We start from the raw sequence: 17,840 nt of genomic DNA, 5'->3' as shown, positions 1-17,840 counted from the left end.
GAAGGCTTTTCTAAAGATTCTCTAGTTCAAAATTACTTACTAAATTTGAAGCAGGAATTAATATTGGAAAATGCCAAGGCCTATGTCGTGCAGGCGGTCAGACTAAACTATCTTGGCATTTAAAATACAGAAATGTGATCTTCAAAAATGTTACCATTATTAAGTTTATTATTTTATGATAACTTAATCTCTTTATTTGCTTCCTCTGCAGTTTCTAGAATCATCAGCAAATATGTTTGCTGCAGCACAGCAGCTGTCTCAAAATATTAATCCAGGTGAGTTTTTTTGTTACTATGCTTGTTGCCATGGCATCAGAATGCTCACTACAGTCCTGAAGCAACATCCTGCCAGAGACTCCTAGCACTGAGACATCAGGGCTTTGGTTTTTACTCTGTCAAAATGAATGTTTGGTTGAAATTTAGCTCAAAACCCAAGACACCTATCTCATATTTGTCAATAATTCATTGAAATTTTGTTTAAGGCTTTTAAAAGGCACACCTTACCTGCCCGCCTTAGCTAGGTCATGTTTCCAGATCGTGTTTAAGTCCTAGACACTACCTGCTTTAGAGCATCGTCCAGCCTCCTAGTGACCTTGACTCCCAAGGCACTTCTGCTCTTGCTGGAGAGCTTGATTTCTGTAGGTATCCACAAGTGCACTGTTCTGAGGAGCGTGTTTGCCTCCTACTTGCCTTTCACTGTGGTGCAAATTTAGGCCATGAGCTTCTTGAATTTCCCAGAAAACCTGGAAGGCTTGTTATTTTACACCTGACCCACAGTTAGCTTAAAAGGCTGCTTTTTGCTAGTTAAAAGCTTGTCATGGTGGCACCCACATTTTTAAAAAGTTCTTGTTAAAGTAGTCAAAGAAATGGACCATCTGGGATTTATAATCCAAAACTGCTTTGCCACAGAGTGGCCAGGCTGTCGGAATATTCTGAGGGGGAGCAGCATCCTGTTGAACTAGGCTGGGATGCAGCAGCAATTGGGGAGCAGCATTCAGCTCCCCAAAATCAGGGAGCAAGCAAGCGAAAAGGCAGTAGGATACATCACACCCCCCCCTTTTTTTTTTTTTTTTTTTTTTTTTTTTTTTTTTTGGTAAAAAGACCAAGCCCTGTGACATTCAGGGCCTGTCCGCAGAAAAGGAGGAAGCGTTCTGCATTCCTCCCTAGTCATTATGCTGTGGGAGGGACAGGAGAGAGAGGCTTGCATTCCCAACTGTAAGTACTGTTACTTCCCTTGTAATTAAAAGATGATAGATACAAGATTTAAAGCGTCCCTTTGGAACAATGTATCTCTGACTCTGGGGGCAACATGGGTCAAGTAACGCGTTTCCAGAAATCCTGCATCTGTGCTGTGTGTGCTTCAGGAGGTTTACTTCAGACTAGCTGAATGCCCTGTAGTGGTTGGACTTCCTTGACTGCGCCTCTGGAGCCTATCTATCTTCTAGTTTAGTTTCCTCCAAAAATAATCCATTTTGTGCAGTTCAGGATTGCTCTCTGATGGAGGCCAAGCCCATTAAAGTGGAGACAACAGGGAACATGTTTCAAAAGCACAGTCTTACTCCAAGGTGAAACACAAATACAGATGCACCCATAGGTACCTGCTTCTGGAGGAACAGATTTGGGCTTTCTCTCTTTCATTGCAGCAGTTGCTGCTTTACTGAGGTAGTGATCTAGTGGCTGGACTCTTGCAATTCAGCCAGTGTTTAACTCCTAGGCACTTACCAGGCATGAAGGACAAAGCCATGACTAACTTGTTCAGGTATTTTCCATTCCTTTCATCCTTGATTACAGTACTGATGGACTGGGGTTTTCTTCCCCAATTGTTCTCAATGGTTTCACACAGTGGGAAAAACTTTCTTTCTTGACCCACTCATAACTGTAGCTTAATGTTAAGTCACAGAATTCTGTTTAAGGACTTACTTTCCTTAGGAACAGTCGTTTTTCCATTATACTCACAGGGCTAACAACAAAATAGTCTTTTTAGTCTTTTAAATGGATTACTCTAACTTACTGGAATTTTAAATGTTCTTTGTGCTCAGAAACAGCGCAGCTGCTTTTGATCGTGTCTGATGGAAGAGGCCTTTTCTTGGAAGGCAAGGAACGAGTGACAGCAGCAGTTCAAGCAGCTCAGAATGCCAATATCTTTGTTATTTTCGTAGTGTTGGACAATCCTAATTCCCGGGTAAGTAAGTGAACAAGGGAGAAGTATTCAACTGCAGCGAATGAGAAACTGATACAAATCTTTTTCTTGTCTTTTGTAGAGCTATACAGCTATCTTATCTTTTGCAGAGGTCAAAGATATTTAGCCCAATTTGTTTTTCACAGTGTCTGTCAGATCTCCTATGATTTCTCCCTACTGTGATTCTTATCTTCTTTTGTATTTAAAAAAAAAAAAAAAAGTGGCTTCCATGCCACAGAAAGGCTAAGAAAGAGCTCCTGTCTTCAGGTTGTAGATTTTGGCCACTAGAGAAGCAGCTGGCAGGTTGACAAATTCAGAGTTTGGGAGATGCTTTGTTCCATCTCAATTTTGATGCAGACTGATGATTTCTGACAGCAGTCTCCATTCGGTAGGGCAGCTGGAGCCAATAGGAGATGAAACATTAGGCAGAAAGGAGTATATCAGAGTTATTTAGTGCCTGAATTGGGAAAGCTGGGTACTGCATGTGGTAGCTGGGAAAGAAAACTGTTAGATTTCCTTCATTGGGAAGCTGAAATATCTGGGAGCTTTTCAGGGAAACTCTGTAGTGTGCAGTTAAGTGAGCAAACCTTTGAATTACGTGGTGAAGATTCTAATTCTGTAGTTCATGTTTTCTTTCTATATCTGTATGTTTCCATACAAAACTCATCTGCTATATTTATTGTTGAAAAATTAACAGTTCTCTTGCTGACAAACTATTATAATGTTCTGATGAATCCTGGCTATAGTGTCAAACGAAAACTCTGGATAGTGAAATGTGTTTTTATAAGCTTTATTAATTTTTTGAGCTGCTACACTGAGCAGCTAAGAAGTTACTTTACAAGAAGCACAGCTGGAGTTTAATCTGATTTTTGTCTTTGCAGTATTTGGTGAAATACTATAAAATAATTTGCTAAAGAATCTTGTTGTAGTAGATCACTGCACAAATGCAAGTTGAACTCAGCCCTAAAGAGCTTACAGGTGACAGTGTCCAGAAGGCATCAAATGTATAAAACTAAAGTGGTAACAGTAAACTCAAATAATAAAATACTAAGGAAAGAGAGGATTTATTTATGGAGGTTGCTATTGCAGAAGCTTAAGCTCAGTCTCTTCTAGCCTATAATTCATTGATTGGAGCACTTTTATCTAAAAGGGCAAAAGTATTTAACTGCTTTGCATTCAGCTTTTGATTTGATTTACCATTGAACACTTTCAGTTCTTAGTCTTAAAACTCTTTTATTAACTTTTAATTTAACAGAGGAGGAATTACAAGTATTTGAAAAATGGGATAAAATGATACCAAAGGCCTTGTAAAAGATGAATGTAGTTTAGTAGTAACACCGATTCTTTTTTACAGGATTCCATTTTGGACATTAAAGTACCTATATTCAAAGGACCTGGAGAATTGCCTGAAATCAGATCTTACATGGAAGAATTCCCATTCCCATTCTACATGATCCTTAGAGATGTGAACGCGCTTCCAGAAACTCTTAGTGATGCTCTCAGACAGTGGTTTGAACTGGTGACTGCCTCAGACACTGTGTAGACTTTGTAGACAAAGTCAGTACCCAATTGCTGCTAAACCGCTGAAATGTATGAACCGGCATTTCCTCAGCAAGCTCATGAGGCCCCTTGCTAACTAGGATTAATGTGCAGGAGCTGCCCTCTGGCAGTCAGACTGTGTAAGAACAAAATGGTTTAGGCGCATTCTCCCACGTTTGTCAGAGGACAATTATGCAACGGTCATCTTCTTTCATTGCCTATTCCCACCAATAACGTAGAACTTTCTTCAGCTTCTCTTGTAATAACTTATTACTTTCCGCACAAAAAAAGGTATTTGTAATGTTCACAGAGGTAAAATTATTCCTGCAACTGTCTATTGCAATAAGAAAAATCGGTCTTGCTTCTGGGAAGACATTTCTGCATTAGAAGAACTTCAGGTGTCTTGCAAAAAAGGATTCTTTAGCTTCACTCATGTGGCTGGTGCCTCTTTGGGAAGGAGTTGGGGGAAGCAGGGGAAGCAGATGATTTTAAACAACCAAAAATATAAGTATTTGAATACTTGAAACTGTTCTGCAGCTTAACACATTCTGTTTAATAATTGCTGATTTTTGTCTGACGATATCAACTGGGAGTTTTATGAATAATGCCATATGATCACCCTGATATTATCAGTTTACACTGTGAAGTTTGCCCCTCTGTCCAAGGCAGACACGGACCTTCCATTAATCCGGTGTTCTAGAGCATGGACATGATTTTTCATTGCAAAAGCTATGCATCTTGTATGGTCTGTACTAATAAAAAGAGGTACCACTGTTTGTAATTATGATGTCTGTTCTTTCACTTGATCAAAGCCTGAATAAATTAACCAAATTTGCCACATGGAAATGCTGCGCATTCTCTAGCAGTGCACAAAGAGGAATTTTCATCTGAAAATATATTGTGGTCTATGTAACTTCAACACCTATCCTCTTTTTATGAGGACGTGCCAGCATAGAGTTTTGATGAGGGGGGTCCAGTCTTTTGACTTCTCTCAATGAAAATCTGAAGGAAACTATGTTTAAATGCCCCTGGTCTAAACTCTCTCCGAAGATTTTTGTGTACAAAAACTGAAGTTGTCTCATTCTAAGCGTGGTGCAGGGGTTGACCAGAAAATGGCTGAAACATGGGTGTATTCCCAAAGAGGTGATTGTTCTTTTTGTCTGCTAGATAGAAAATCCTTACCTGAAGTATTGCTGTAGCTGTTTGGAGATGCAGCAGTGGCAGGACCCAGAGGCGTGAAATGGCCCGGCAAGGTTGTTTCTTGTATCTGTGTAGCTTTGCCACAGCTAATTCATGATAAGCAAATTTCAGAAACTGCAAACTTAACAGGGAAACTCTATCTCCTCAGAATCTAAATGTCAGGTACTGTATAATATGCTTCCAGCGTTCTTTAGATATACATATATACAAATACTTACACGCTTTGTCAAATTTAACTGTGGAAGAAAGTGGGTTTAGTTCGTTAGGTAATTCTCTGGAATGTACTTCCATTGTAGTAGGAAACTTGGAGAAAATATTTAAAAAAAAAAAAAAACTTTTCTACACTTCCAGCATAAATTACAGTTTGTTGCAGCAATGTTGTAATCTGAGACACAATTTTATCGGCAGTGCTTACGGCACAAACTTTTAACCAAACACAATTTTTCTCTGTAATTAACAAAGGGCTTGCACTAAATTGGGTACAAGGAAGCACTGAGTAAGTAACACAGAAAGGCAAGGCATTGGGGTAACCGTTGTTTTTTCTCTACAAGCCAGCTCTGTGGCTGTACTTGGGTTTGACATTCATTGTCGAACAAGCTGTCAGTGCCTTGCGCTATTAGCATCTGAATGTCTGGACAGAGCGCAAGTATTTCAAAAGACGCAAAAGGTAGGTTCGTGTGATGTAACTGCTGCCGTGACTTCTAGAGGGAGGGCTGGGGTGTGCCGCTGGGGCCTGGCTCTGGCCCACGGGCACGCTCGATTTCGCCCTGTGCTCGCAGCGGGGAGGCGACAGCGCGTCTCGCCCCCGACCGGCACTGGCAGCCGGCAAGGGGGGGACCCTTCGCCTCGGCCTCCCTCGGGGCTGCAGCCAGGAAATGGCCGCCGCTGGGCCCCGCCCGCGCGGGGGGGAGGACTTGGCGGCCGCGCAGGGGCGGAGTTGGGCGTCATGGCCGCCAGCCGCCTCCCGCCGACCGCGCTCACGCTGAAGCAGGTACGAGCAGGCGGCTCAGGCCTCTTCTCGCCCGGTGGCGGGGCTGGCCGTGCCGGCCTCGGGGCGACGGGCTGCGGGGGCCGTGCCCTCCTCCTGGCTGCCTCCGCCGCCCCCCAGCTGAGCCGTGGCGGCAGGCGCAGCCCTGACAGGAGCCCCTCGTGGGCCCCCCCCGCCCTTGGTGGCAAATGGCAGCGGCGCGGCGGGGGGCAGTGGCCGGTGGGCGGAAGCTGCGCTGTGGGCCGCGGCGGCGGGCGGCCGGTCCTCGGGGGTGGCCTTGTAATGCTGCGGTTTGTGCGTACGGCTAGCCTTAGGCGGCATGACGCCTTCCACGCTTGGTATGTCGCTTTAGATGAAATTTCAGCGTCTTGGACTGGGATCCAAGGCAATGCCCCATTTCTTCAGATGAGGTGATGGGGAACTGGGTGTTCTTTTCAACGTCCCTCAAACAAGGAAAGCTGCTGAGGGTGCAGCTCTCAGCGGAGTGTCCCGGGACGGCAGATTGACTTTCCTCTCTCCTTCCCAGTTCCTGAGGCGACAGCAGGTTCTTCAGTTATACAGGAAGATCCTGCGGGCTGTTCGCGACGTCCCTGCTGAAGCAGATCGTCGCTATTTAAAAGACTGGGCCAGGGAGGAATTCAAGAGAAATAAAGATGCTACGGAAGAGGTGAGGACAGGGAACCCGCCACCCTGAGCCTGCCCTCGGGAATGGTCAGCGCGCTGGCCTCTGCTTCACCACCTGGGTTTGTTTTGTAGGTGTTGCTTCTGGACTGGCAAGGAGTCCACTGTCCGTAACTGCTCTTGAGGAGCATTTGTGTGAAGATACAGTTCAGCATCTCTAGTATCCCCCCTGTTGGCGGTAGTAATGTTTCTCTGATTTCCAGATAATAATCTGGACTTAAGCTAAAACCCAAAGAAATCCTGCTTACTTAAACATGAATCAGAAAAATTGTATTGAATAATATTAGATAACTAACATAAACTTACTAATGTTCAGGCTTTATTATAGCTTCTCTTTTTACATCTTTAATTTCAACTATATTCAGTGATACTCATCCAAAATCAAATTCGATAGTTGTAGATATGAAGCACGTATGAAATGCAGAAACCTTTACACTTCTCTTATATCTCCTGTCCTCTGTTTTCCAGTTCGTTCCTTTCTCTAGCTGGTGCTCAAGCAATCGGTGGCTGAATTATGCAGACAAAATGTTACGGTATTTAGATAAAAATAAGGTTGAGAGAAACTTGTTCTGTAAATCACCTCTTAGTAGTGCCCATGTGCAGTTGTCACTACCTGCTTGCAAAGGCAGTAGACACAGAGGCATAAAGAAAACTATTAGGAATTTGAATCATGTTCAAAAGTGAATTTTAAAGCCAAGATATAACTAGCCCCCAAACACATCATTAAGGAATTGGAGAAAATTAATTCATTTGTTCACCTTCTCAGTTACTATAGCATTACTTCACACAAAGAAATAATCACAACAGTGCTGGTGAGAATTGTAGGTATTTTAATGTGTTAAAACCTGTGTCCTTGTGTAAAACCTGTGCTGTGCGCAGACATGCAGTTCAGTGGATTCCATTTTGTTTTACAGGATGCAATCAGGATGATGATTACTCAAGGCAACATGCAACTTCAGGAACTTCAGAGAACACTTAAGCTGGCAAAATCCTGATCTTAATTTTGCTGACAGATGGACTTCGATCTGCTGTGAACTAAACCAGTATTTTTTCCAAAATGTGGTTGCAATAGCGGCCTTCGCTGACAACCTGGTAATGTTTGAGGGTAGGATCTACCACAGCGGGGTTTGTGTTTGTTTTTTCCACGTCCTCTTCTTGGTTCGGTTACCCTCCCATGCAGAAATCACTCAGACACAAAGGACTTTAAAGAACTGAATGGATGATGTAGCATGTGCTGTGGGAAAAGCAGAAAGCACCAAACATTACGACAGCAGGGTTATGCCAGGGAAATGGAAAATAAATATAAGGCAGATTCTTTTGTCTGTTTTCTGTTGTGGCAAGTCTTAAGAGGTAACATTCATAGTGGTAACAGCTCTTTCTCTACTGTGCCAAGGATTTTTGCCAACATTTGGGGTTAAAGTATTTGGGATAAAGAAATGGGTGCAAAACAAACAGACGTGATAAAACATCAAGAAAATGTTTTGTATTATTTAGATGCCGACTTTCAGTTGTCCCTGAATAAAACTTAAAAGGAGAATGAGGTATTTTAGAAATGGAAATGGTTATTATCAATTTAACAGGAAGCACCTTCAAGTTAGTATTTAGAAGTCAGTACAAAGTAGAATTACAAATAGAAAACACTAACTGCGAATGTTGTAGTCTGTTTTTTTCAAATGTCTTATTACTGGACTTTTGTTAGCTTGCAATTGTTCTTACCTTCCTGTGCATTGCAGTATCTTTTTTTGGTTTGTTTTTTTTTTTACCCTTGTATAATTTAAAAATGCCGATGTGAGTCTGGGATTTTCTCAACATAACTAGCCAGAGAACAGCAGCCAGCCACGGGACTATGCAGCAGCTGTGTGGAAGAGTGAACCAGCCAGACAGCCTCACAGCAGCTCCGGTGAGTGCCACCGCTGGGGCAAGGGCTGGGACAGGGCGATGTTCCCCCTCCGGGCTGCAGGAGGGACTAGAGACCCCACTGGGGAGCAGGAACTGCGCTGCTTGCTGGAGCCAGCAATGGGTCTTCAAAGCTACGTACTTCAGCTTTGCAAAAAGCTGCTGCTTGACAAGAAAGAAGGCCACAGTTGTTTTCCTAATTCTTTTTCTGAAAGTGACTGCAGAATCCTTTCCTGTGATGTTTCTTTAGCTTTGCAGTAAAGGATGTGGCTCAGGCAACCGGTGAGGCTGTAAAAGCCTTTGAGCTTCTACATCAGTCAATGAAAAATATGTATACCTAAGTATTTTGTTCAAAATCTAAAATCTGTTTACATTTTCTGGTAGAATGCACTGACAGAACATTAGCATGTTGGGGATTGATTTTTCATGTCACCAGAAAATGCTGTTTAGAAAGGAATTTTGACTAAACAAAGCCATCATCTATGTCTGCTTGTTCTCACATGTAGCCTTCCCTTTCCCTTCAGCCAGTGGTTTGATTTGCGCTCCTTAATTAGGAGACTTTACCCTGCCGCCTCATGGCACTGCTTTCCATTCAGACCCCGAGCCTGCACTACTCCTTTGACTCCCGTTTGTACATTTCTAGGTTGTGGCCACATAATCCAGGACTAGGTCTCATCAGGCAGGGCCCTGGGCAGCCACTGATCTCCTCAGTGCTGCTGCCCGCGATCTCCATGGCTTTGTGGGCTTCTCAAAACTGCCTGCCGGAAGCCTTTAGGAGTCCATGTCTAGTCTGCTAGGGTAAGTGAATCTACTCCAAGTGTGTGTTGCAGAGAAAGGTCGATAATACAGGTATGTTGGAAAGAAGTCCTTCAACTCTAGTAGTTCTGAAGGATGGAGGACTACAGAGGGGAGTAGAAAGGAATTAGCAGAAAATGCCTCCCTTTATTTTACAGTGTGCTTGTTGGCTTCAGAAAACCTCTAAAATCGGCACTCTGCAACCAATTGACTGTCTTAAATGACTACTCCCTTAGTTACCAGCTTAAATTACTGCTCCAGTGGCTACCCTGGTAGCACAGTTTGCGAAGCAGATCAGCTAAAGCCATAACCTCGCCCTTTCCCTTGTGCTTGTGCAAGCCCATGAGAGCGCGTGTGATCCGCTGCACAACTCGACCCCCGGCCAGAAACTTCCGAAGCGTGCGTGCATCAGGTAACAAATGGTAGTCAGTCCCTGCAGCCTCCCTCAGGACAGGCAGTAAACCCAGGTTCTGTGTTTTATAGCCACAAATACAAAAGCTTAAAAAGTCAAAAATCCCAATTTTCTGCTTCCTCTCCTGAGCCAAGTGAGGTGGATTTTCTCCATTTTCTCTGGCTAGAAAACATCACACAAGAGACTTCTGAGCAACACAGATCACTTCTGAGCAACGCTTATTTTAATTGCTTGGCAAAACATTCACTTGATCAAGATGATACAAAACTTAAATGGCATGCTTCTGCATTCCTACAGTAGCTTAAACAAAACTGTAAACATATGAAAGTGTCTATATTAGACTACAGAAGTCAGAGCGATAAAACTAGTATTTCCATAACTGCGGATATACTTTTCTTGTCTTGATAGTGCATTGATAGGAACTTTAAAAATATTGTTATATAATACAATTTTCTTCGCTTTATACATCAGCTAAGAAGATGAAAGCTTAATTACTAATTAGTCAATGGTGTCTTCAGTACTGTGAAGTATTTTGTATTGATTTTAGGGCTCCTCAGTACAGGATAAAAATCTCTTTCTCCTTGGCATAACAGTACTATCCTGTGATTGAATTGGTTTTGAACAATTGTTCCATCACAATCTGTTAAGTAAACTTACTTTTCTAACAGAACCCGATGGAGCCTTCTTAGAGGTTGAGGAGGAAACCCTAAAGGGGAGCAGATGAAACAAGTTACGGTGCTTCTAGTTGATTTGGAGTCTGTCAGCCTGGACAATGACATTGGTCCTTGGAAGTTTTGATTTTATAACAAACACAGATCCATAAAAACTTTAAAATGTTGCTGAGTTCTATTTTGTGGGACTGCTTGTGAAACCCATCCTAAGACCTAAAGACTCACCAGAGCCCGGCCTCTCTTTTTAGAGATACAAGGGAAAACCAGAGGGGAATCACTCGGGAAGAAAGGAAGACAGTCTGGACAAGGTGTCTGGAAGAAAATCCTCCCTCTGCAGAAAAAGAAACATCTGACTACAGGGAACCAAGCTTTCACTTCTTTAGATAAAGGATTTCAGTAGTAGAGAATTCAGCCATTTGCTGCTTGAAGGAAAAGAGATTTATGTAAAAATTACACCTAACAAGCAGAGCATGGTTATGGTAAAATATTTGCCATCCGTGCCCTAAACAGAACTTTTCAGGCAGATTACTCAAGTATGGCCCCAACAACTGTGTAACCACAAGGAGCTTTGCAACCACGACACCATTAAAACCAAGACAAATCTAATTTAGCGTTTGTTTTAATAACATAAAACCGAAAGACGAGCAAAGTGGCGACCGCAGCCTCCGTACCTAATGGGATGACTCATCTTAGCATCTCACTGCGTGGGCGCCTGGCCTCTCCCAGCAGGCAGCCTGCCCCTGGCACCTACACGGGCTTGTAGTTTGAGTTGGGTCTGTAGCTCCTCTCCACTGACTAGAGGGAGGCCATGGGGGGTATCTAAAATAGTATCAATAGCCCTTCATCACTAAGGAATTTCTGTCAAAAGCTCTCAAACATCCTGGATTTGTCTGAGTATTGGTATCGCCACGTGTTTACATGTAGCATACAGTGGAACCCTCTAGCCACACATGACCTGTGTGGAAATAAGGAAATTCCCTTTTCAGAAAGCAATTTTGGTTTCTAATGCAGTTTGTTTTCAAGCAGCACCTGAAAATTGAGAGTACAATATTTAACGGACTCTGGGAAATAACAAAGAAAGGATCTAATCTGCAGCATCTCTTTGTCATCAGTATGGTCTGCATATGAATTCTCCTTGGTTCTGGAGTTTCCAAAGTTATTTCTACTCCTGAAAAAGAGCATTTTGTTTGGATGTAACAGGCACTACAAATGTATGTATCAGTATTCCAGATTCCTGTACAGCAGGTTCCAAAATGAGTCCCATTGCTTGTCTTCACCTCCTTGGTAGATGCTAGCTCTCTTTCTGCACCTTAGTCCTTAATTTGCTGAGCTCCTCTTCTAAGCTTTTAATGTGTTCCTTGAGCGCGGCTTTGTCTTGCTGCGCTTTCTGATTAGCTTGGCACCGGGCTTCTTCTATCTTCCGTTCGTACCACTTCTCCATCTGTGTGGAGACAGCCTCGAAGAAGTACTGTGTTATCTCCAGGGCCTGGGAGGTGTCTCTGAGCGGAGGGGCAGGCGGCTGTCCCGCGGGCAAGGTGGGGGGCTGCTGTTCCTGGCTCGGATGTGTCCCGGCATGGTGCAGAGCTTTGTGCCTTGCCTGCCCGCTCTTGCCGGACTTCTTTGTCTGAGTTCCTTTGTCGATGAAGTAGCTGCTCTGTGGTTCAGTCTTCACAGGTTCAGTCAAGGGCTGCAAAGCAGCTTGAACTTTAACATGTCTTAATTTCGAGCCTGAAAGCTCAGAGGAGGGCAGCTCCTGCTGGAACCGGTGGAACGTGCTGGCACTAACAGCTTTGTCTTTTGGCCTGACATCTTGAGCAGGGGCAGAAGAAACTGGTCCACCAACGATTAACTGTTGCTCTGTACCTACAGAACAAAATACATACACATGTATCTAGACAAGCTCTTGGCATTTATTTGAGCATTCATAAATCCTCATTGTTTGATGAATGATGTGGTTTCTATGTACCCTGCTGTGTGTACAGTGTAGAGGCTCACGTTAGCTTATCGCTTCTTCACAGTCAGGTCATGTAATAGTCATTAAAACAGAAAAGCTGGCTCAGGCAGAGAGGTGCTGCATTGTGGCTGTGGGACTACAGACTGACAACAACCAAAGGACTTCACAAGAAGGAATTGTAGCAAAGATCAGGCTGAAGTCCCAAAGTAGTTTGCTGATATTTATGAACACCCCGCTTCTACAAAACTTGAAGCCCCGCTAATTTTGCAAAGGTAACACATTTTGATGCTCCTGAACTGTTCATTGCAGTAGCTCACACTCATAGTGCCACAAGATCTCCTGTGTGGTCTTCTGCCTTTCTAGTCTGGGGTACCCAACCCGTGTCTGTTCTCTTTGTGTAGTAATTTGAGGGGCATATACAATGTAATTCACAGAAGCCTAGGGCTTTGATAGCACTCTCCTTGGCTGTGGAGTCCTTTCTTTTTTCCTCAAAAGCTTGCCTGGCCAAGCACAGAGAGGTGGCTTGAACCAAAGTCTTCCCTGTCTTCGGGTGGCCATGATCCCTGAATGGGCTTGAATGTTGCTATTTTTGTTTTTGTCCAATGAACTAATAATTAAACAGACTTTGGTTCAAGGAAAGAGGAAAAAGTGAGAGGTTTATTCTAGATCCTTGCAGTTTGAATGTTAACAAGGAAAATGAGGTTCACATCCTTGCACCCTGCCATTATAGGTTCTATACATGTGAAAAACGCTAAATACAATACACTTTCTTCAGTAGACTTTGGATAATCTGCACACCTTCCTGACAGACAACGGTGTGGGAGCAATTCTGACTGGGAAGCTGTAGAAATTTCAGAAAACAGAGTTATACAGAGCATCAAAGCACCTGGCTTCAAAGACACAGCGACATGGAAGCATCAGGAAGAGCCACTGGAATTCCACCACCCAACTGCATCTTAAAATATTCCCAGTGGCTGCCTTGAAGTATATTCTAATCCCAAGACATCAGGCATACGGACAGGGGGAACACAGCCAGAATTAATATCTGTGGCGTTATTACACGTATCCTTCAGATAATTAGCTCGCCTTTGAATGAATATGACATCTAAGTACCTGACAAGGTGGTACCTGATGCACCATCTTGCTGAATGCAAAACTGTTGCCCAAAGCTCTGTTCTGGCACCTGGACTCTGCTCCTTCCCCCGTCTTCCGAGAGGTTATTTGGGAGCATGATATAGGAATGCTGGTGGGAGCCCTCTGACTGCAGCAGAGGCTGGTTGGCTTTACAGTCCTTGGCACTGTGGGGGTTGTTCTCAGTATCCAGGGTCTCAGTGAGAGACTCACAAGTGGACAAAGTTGATTTTGGTCTTGATGACCTGGAATCTCCAGAAAGCTTGAGCTCCAGATTCTGAATTTTCAACATGCACCAAGTCTTCAGCTCATCGACCAAGGAAATCTGTGAGAAAGAGACTGTGAATTAGATGATCCTACAATTAGATCCTGTGGTTCCCGGGCTGCTGAGGATGTGTGGCAGGGAGAAAGAGGAGCAAGCTGGTATCTCTGGGCTTAGACTCCCTGTACTGACATGCATGCTGCCACTGGGAATATTTAAAGGACTGCAAATCAGAAAAGATGAAGAACTATGCATTAGCTAATGAAAGGCATCCTCTTTAGACCAAGCTACCACCTCTTAGATTTGAATGTGCTACTTCAAATGTGGCTCTAAGTCCTCTGGTCAAGGCTGACTTGTTTAATCATGCAGTCAATGGTACTTTCTAAGTGCAAGGAACATTGCATGTGCTCAAAGCTGCCATTTTTAAAGAGTGAAATTCAAAATAGCTGCTTGTGGGACACAGCTTTCTACCATTGCCAACCTCTGCTCCTCTGTTCATTTGGTGCTAAAAATGAGTCCAAGGCTAAATGATAAATTACTAACAGCTTTCAAAGTACAAAGGTGCTTAATAAGTGTCAGCTGCAGAGGCATTTGCCAGTTATCATTTAGAATATGAGTAGCTCTTTTACCTTCTTGTTCATACAACACCATTAATTTAGGTCGGGCCCTCCCATGCACATGGACATTTAGTCAAGCCCAACTCAGTTTTTCCAGTAGTTTCAATTAGACCCAAAAGAAGAGGAACAGCTGATCTGGCTTAATGGTAATTTCAGTTCACCTGATGTAGCCCTCCAGCATCTCATTTCTTAAATGGAGATTACAAGGAGCTGGAGCACAAGCCCAGACATTCAGAAGCCAATATAATACGTCTTTTACAATGAAATAAAAACTAAAGCTGTCTTAGTTTGGTAAGTACTTTTCTTTGGAGAAAAGTGTTTTGTGGATGTTAGACTGAAGATCAGTAGTTTATGCTGGGATTATCACAGCTGCCAGCTTTTTAACATGGATTTGGAATGGTCTTACAAAAAGTCATGACATTTTACTAGCACAAATTCTTAGAAGAATACCAATCATGAGAAAATTAATCGCATTTTAAATTTACCTGTGTGAGTGGAGAAATGCAAATTTCTCAGCATGTTTTAGTGGTGAGTTTTTGCAGAAGCTAGAAGGGAAAGAGCTGGGTCTCTACGGGAACAGTTATTCTTGTAATGCTGGTTCAACAAGCACGCAGAAAGAACTTGCCTATTGGCAGTAACACACAGCGTGGAGGTGGTGCACTGTTGCCAAAGTCAGAGGGAAGAACTGCAGCCTTTTAATAGGTGGGGAAAAAAAGATGAGATCGAGAAGAAGGGAGAGATTCCCAGGGCGCACAACCAAATGGATGAGAAGTAAAAGGAACAACACAGATCTTAGCCTGTGGTGCTATTTGCAGATGTTCCTGCAGATGTCCTTTAACGAAGCAAAAGCTGAAAGCACAACTGTAAAAAATGTAGCGGTAGGAATTTTTGTAAAGCACTATGCTAGAAAAAAAGATACTTTGTTACAGATCCCACACTTCTGACCCACCAAACTGAATTATGACAGCAGGACTGGATTTCTAATGCAAAAGCTTTAGAAATTTGGATTAAAGATTAAGGTGGTGGATAGGAATAATTTGATCTTTGAAGCTCTTTTGCCTGTTTCAACAGATGAGATAAATCTCCAGTATTCTCTCTGCCTGCTGGAACAGAACTCTTGAGCTGATCCCTCTGAGCTCCCAGGAGCAGCTGTTTCAAGCCCTACCTGCCGTTTCTCCCCCTCAGTCTTTTCCAGCTCAGTGTGCTGTTGCAGGCGGTGAAGGCACTCTGTTCTCTCTGCGGACAGCCGCTCAGCCATAAGCTTGTCTAAAACACGGAGCTGTGGATAAAAAAACACAATTTAGCTGAGATGATCATGTTAAAAAACAAACAAAACCCCCATGCGTGAACCTTGTAAGTCCAAGTACAGTCTGTCCTTCAGTCTTTGTTTCTAGAAATGCCACCAACTACAATTAGATGTAGCTTGCAAAAAGGTTCAAGCACAAGATTATCAATTTATAACAATTACATTAAAAATAAAAAATAATTTAGAGGCTCTTCAATCTCAGTGCAAACAGAATTCAGCAAGAGGGATTTTTACAATTACGAACCAACCAGCTGTAGGGCTGCCTTCTGTCTTTAAGCCTCCCTCTTAGGGCCTCAAGCAGTTTAGATTTATTGGCTAAAGAACCACCTGAAGCCACTTAACACATTAAATGTGTTTTCCTCAGGACCCTAGTTTGCAACATTAGATCCCTGTGGAATGTCACAGTTCCCTGGTCTTGAGTATCAGGTTCGGTTTTACAACACAAGAAGCAATAAACAAATCATGACAATGAAAATACTCATTAAGCTTAGGATATGTTTCTAATAGGCAGGCAGACCTCTGGGTCATATTCTTACTTGATGTTGAGTTTTGCTTTCCATCTGGCCCAGCTTAACATTCATCTTATCTTGTACTGTCCCAAACTCAGCTTTCATCTCTTCTACTGTTGCTTCCAGCTGATTCTCCAGTTTATTTATCAGGGGCTCACAACGACATCCATTTATTGGTGCCTGAAAGGAGTAACACATTCACTTGCTACATCCCACTGTCCTCTTAGTGCACTTGGAACATTATCACAGCCTCCTCGAGTGGGACTTGGGCTCTTCTGTACCATGTACTGTATCTTACAGTAGCTCAGCAAACAGGCTATTAGCTGGAAAAGCACAGACTAAAAAAAAGGATTAATCTGATTTATACAGACACATCCTAACACAGCAGTGTTGATTTTGCTGGGGCTACAAGCAGCAACAAGCTCTGGTCACGTATGCTGTGCGTACTGTGTGCCGTATGAAGGGTTACCACATTACAGGCCTGTGCCCCAATGTCTCGATGCAGTAATTCTGAATTGTATGAAAAAAATGTGATTTTTTTTTTTTTTTTGTGGACATGTGTGTCTTTGCGTGCATTTATTTTTTTAACCTAATGACAATAATGTGCTGTTTTTCCCATGTAGCGTGTGGCAAGGTCTCGCTGCTCCTGCCTGCCATCACCCAGCTACCTGCCTTTGACTTGCACAACGCGTCCCAAGGCTCCTTGGCAAGGCGAACTGCACCCACCACACTGCAGTCTCTCAGGGAGATGGTCGCAACAGGCTCCCTTAAGTGAGGACAGCTAATCCCCGCCGGCTTCCTCTGCGCTCCGCCGGCAGAAGTTGGCTCCTGCGGGGGCGGGGGGGAGTCAGGAGCCCAGGCAGCAGCTCAGAAGCCATCTGCAGAGAGAGGAGCCTCCCTCTCCCCTTCAGCCCTGCACTACCGTTTCACAAATTGGGGTTATTCCCTTGGCAGGGGAAGGTGGGTGGTTTGCGGAGGGCTAGAGAAAGCTTTGGAAATACATGTACTTAAGAAATTTGGTTTGCTCTTCAGGGCCTGAGGGCATCAAAGAAGACAGACAAGCTAAAAAGAAGGAGAGAGAGGAGTGTCATGTGTTTTGGGAAATGCTCTAAGGGAGTCTAGCTGTATTAAACTAATCTTGGTGAATAGATTAGATTTGTATACAAATCCTATCTGCTCTTTGCACCTTTCTTCCTGCTCCCCAAGTTGTTCCTACTGGCCCATCCTCCCACCATGGGATCCTAGGGACAGGGAGATACTCCTTTTAACAGACGAAAGGTCCTCCATCCTCCCTGATGTCTGCTACTAGGATAATCCCAAGAGTGCCCCTGCCTGGAAGCTTCCCAGGCGTTACACAGTGAGATGTTGGAAAACAAGGCCAGTAAAACCTTTGACATCTGACTTGAGTGATCTTCAGAATCTGCTGAATTTCTTACACATAGCAAGGGATCGAGGAGAGCTGGTGGATGGATTTGAGAAGCTGAGGAAACAAAAGGACTGACCTCCAAGAGGTACTGGAAGGCAATATTAAGAAAGCAACAGTGTAGAAGTTTACAATGTCTACGGGGTAATTTGCTGACTGTTTTCGTGCTCTTTTAGAAATGTGTACTAGTAAATATTTGTGGAATAAAATAAATAGAGTGGAGTAAAATATCTGTCTCTAAACCAGAATAAATGCACATGCGCTGGTATTTTTGGTTT

At 43.3% G+C, this 17,840-nt stretch overlaps 3 protein-coding genes across 22 annotated transcripts in view; 2 read left to right on the top strand and 1 right to left on the bottom strand.

Annotated features, from left to right (window-relative positions):
* The window catches only part of MDN1 (midasin AAA ATPase 1), a 105,458-nt gene extending 100,884 nt beyond the window's left edge, over positions 1 to 4,574 (top strand). For all 5 annotated transcript variants that reach the window (XM_054819679.1, XM_054819683.1, XM_054819682.1 and 2 more), the window contains 3 exons: positions 212 to 275; positions 2,039 to 2,181; positions 3,533 to 4,574. In XM_054819679.1, the coding sequence (XP_054675654.1) occupies positions 212 to 275; positions 2,039 to 2,181; positions 3,533 to 3,721 (396 nt within the window). In that variant the 3' untranslated portion in view covers positions 3,722 to 4,574. The remainder of the gene's footprint in view (positions 1 to 211; positions 276 to 2,038; positions 2,182 to 3,532) is intronic.
* A 1,086-nt stretch (positions 4,575 to 5,660) lies between these two features.
* On the top strand, positions 5,661 to 17,771 carry LYRM2 (LYR motif containing 2). 4 transcript variants are annotated; one of them, XR_008576315.1, is made up of 5 exons: positions 5,664 to 5,908; positions 6,432 to 6,572; positions 7,501 to 8,486; positions 9,126 to 9,280; positions 16,763 to 17,771. XR_008576315.1 is itself a non-coding variant. In XM_054819922.1 (3 exons), the coding sequence occupies exons 1-3, from the start codon at positions 5,864 to 5,866 to the stop codon at positions 7,579 to 7,581; spliced, it is 267 nt and encodes an 88-aa protein (XP_054675897.1). In that variant the 5' UTR covers positions 5,664 to 5,863; the 3' UTR covers positions 7,582 to 10,359. The 4 variants fall into 4 exon arrangements, 1 of the variants encoding a protein (XP_054675897.1); XR_008576316.1 differs by lacking the exons at positions 9,126 to 9,280; positions 16,763 to 17,771 and adding an exon at positions 6,662 to 6,764 and having other exon boundaries at positions 5,661 to 5,908; positions 7,501 to 7,901; XR_008576314.1 differs by lacking the exon at positions 9,126 to 9,280.
* The window catches only part of ANKRD6 (ankyrin repeat domain 6), a 116,023-nt gene continuing 108,073 nt past the window's right edge, over positions 9,891 to 17,840 (bottom strand). For 10 of the 13 annotated variants that reach the window (XM_054819912.1, XM_054819914.1, XM_054819916.1 and 7 more), the window contains 4 exons: positions 16,167 to 16,319; positions 15,490 to 15,603; positions 13,428 to 13,770; positions 9,891 to 12,223 (listed from right to left, as the gene is read on the bottom strand). In XM_054819912.1, the coding sequence (XP_054675887.1) occupies positions 11,652 to 12,223; positions 13,428 to 13,770; positions 15,490 to 15,603; positions 16,167 to 16,319 (1,182 nt within the window). In that variant the 3' untranslated portion in view covers positions 9,891 to 11,651. The remainder of the gene's footprint in view (positions 12,224 to 13,427; positions 13,771 to 15,489; positions 15,604 to 16,166; positions 16,320 to 17,840) is intronic. The other 3 variants (XM_054819920.1, XM_054819918.1, XM_054819919.1) reach the window with 1 other exon arrangement.

This window comes from Grus americana, chromosome 3 (genome assembly GCF_028858705.1).
Source record: "Grus americana isolate bGruAme1 chromosome 3, bGruAme1.mat, whole genome shotgun sequence".
Lineage (NCBI taxonomy): Eukaryota > Metazoa > Chordata > Aves > Gruiformes > Gruidae > Grus > Grus americana.
This window is presented reverse-complemented; position numbering and strand designations above follow the sequence as displayed.